Raw genomic sequence first — 1866 nt, forward strand, 5'->3', positions numbered from 1 at the left:
ATATATATATATATATAAACCTTCATCTAAAAGATTTATTATATAATAATATTTATTATGTTTATATTTGACCAGCCATTAAAGCAATAATGATTTATATTATATTGGCCTAATGATAATAACTTTAATTAATACCACACATAATTCTTTATGCATTTTATTTTACTTTTTAGTACACAAACAGGCTTCTTACCCACACATGTATGCATGTTCTCTACCTCTGACACACAAAAACACAAGGTAATTTTTTTTTTTTTTAGGAAGCACTGTATGACTGAAATTGCCAAAAACATATTGTATAATCCATCACCTGAACAGAATTATGTTGTTAATTTGTTTCCATTTTCTGCTGTAACACCTTTCTCTTGTTTCTCAAAGTTGAATGTTAACAACCACACGTTGTTTATCTTTTAGGAGGGAAAATGTCTTTATGTGGTGGTGCTCATGGCAACGTTTTGGTGCACAGAGGCTCTTCCTCTGGCTGTCACTGCAATGCTTCCAGTCTGCCTTTTCCCGACACTGGGAATTCTTCCATCCAAGAAAGTATGCCCTCAGTATTTCCTCGAAACCAATTTTCTCTTCCTGAGCGGTCTTGTGATGGCCTCGTCCATCGAGGAGTGGGGCCTGCATCGCAGAATAGCCCTGAAGGTGCTCAGCATTGTCGGAGTAAAACCAGCATGGTGAGAAAACTTCATTTAAAGGATGAGTCTGGTTGTTTTCTGAATATTAAAATGTAAATCAAAATCAAAAAGTAACTCCTGCTCAAAAGTATTGTCTGTTCAGCCAAAGCCTGATATAGCTTATGTGTCTTTGCCAAAAACTATTAAAAGTGCATTAATGAGCCAAATAGTTACACTGGGTGGCATATTCTTTTATTCTTTATTCTTATTCTTAAATTGGATCCACATTAGTTTCCACAAAGTGATCCCTAGTATTCCTGGGGTCCTTTTATCATGATGAACTGTAATTTATTCTGAACCTGTCCCACATGCACCATTCTGCAACTGGTAATATACACAATGTGTATTAATCCACAGCTGAAAATGAAGCTGTTTTAGGAAAATATATATTATATTCATATTCATGTGCGTAGTAGACAAGGTAGGGAAGTCGGAAAGTGTTGAGAAACAGGTTTTGGACTTTTCATGGGATTTATAGACAGAAAATAAAGAATATAACTAACCTGTATGTGAGAGTACTCCTTAATCCAAGAAGAACACCTTTCAAGTCAGCAGCAATGATTTGTGTTACAGTTTTGAGATTGTGGATTGAATTGTTTTCCTAGGCTCATAATGGGAATGATGATGACCTCGTCCTTCCTGTCCATGTGGCTCAGCAACACCGCCACAACAGCCATGATGCTCCCTATTGCTAATGCCATCCTGGAGAGTCTGTTCGGAGACCTGGAGACCCTGAAAGAGAAGTGCAAGTCCAAAGATGATCCTGAGGTTGATGTAATAAATGGTACGTTGTATGTTACACAGCTGACATAGAGTATGACCTCTTGCTGAGTGTAATTACCTAAAACCCACAGAGTATTATCACCAGCTTTGGAGTACCAGTTTAGTGTCAGTTAGCTAATTTTATTTGTTTTATTGCAACTTTAATGTTTTGGTTCACTCTCACCACTCTCTTCAACATTTCAGTACCAACAGGCAGCTGTTCAGCACCCAGATAAACCCGCTGTACACTACAGACAGGACCAAACAGACAGACAGACAAAGTTATAGCGACTAGCTGGTGAACAAGGTGCAGCATTTAGCAGTTAATGAGCCAGGTATTTTCCCTAAGGGAAAATAGCTAAGGGAGAGAGGGGAATGCCGGACTAACATTTACCAAGTGGCCAGAAACACGACTCCAAATTAA

The 1866-nt window shown here is 37.9% G+C and overlaps 1 protein-coding gene across 1 annotated transcript in view; it reads left to right on the forward strand.

The window, feature by feature from the left end:
* Nucleotides 1–1866, forward strand: part of slc13a3 (solute carrier family 13 member 3) — a gene marked incomplete in the record, with an annotated part of 11663 nt that overhangs the window by 1579 nt on the left and 8218 nt on the right. Inside the window, 2 exon segments of the mRNA XM_035655992.1 lie at nucleotides 415–680; nucleotides 1286–1464. Coding sequence (XP_035511885.1) covers nucleotides 415–680; nucleotides 1286–1464 — 445 coding nt within the window.

The sequence above is a fragment of the Morone saxatilis genome, unplaced genomic scaffold (genome assembly GCF_004916995.1).
Source record: "Morone saxatilis isolate NCDOM2014 unplaced genomic scaffold, NCSU_SB_2.0 Contig15, whole genome shotgun sequence".
Classification (NCBI taxonomy): Eukaryota; Metazoa; Chordata; class Actinopteri; family Moronidae; genus Morone; species Morone saxatilis.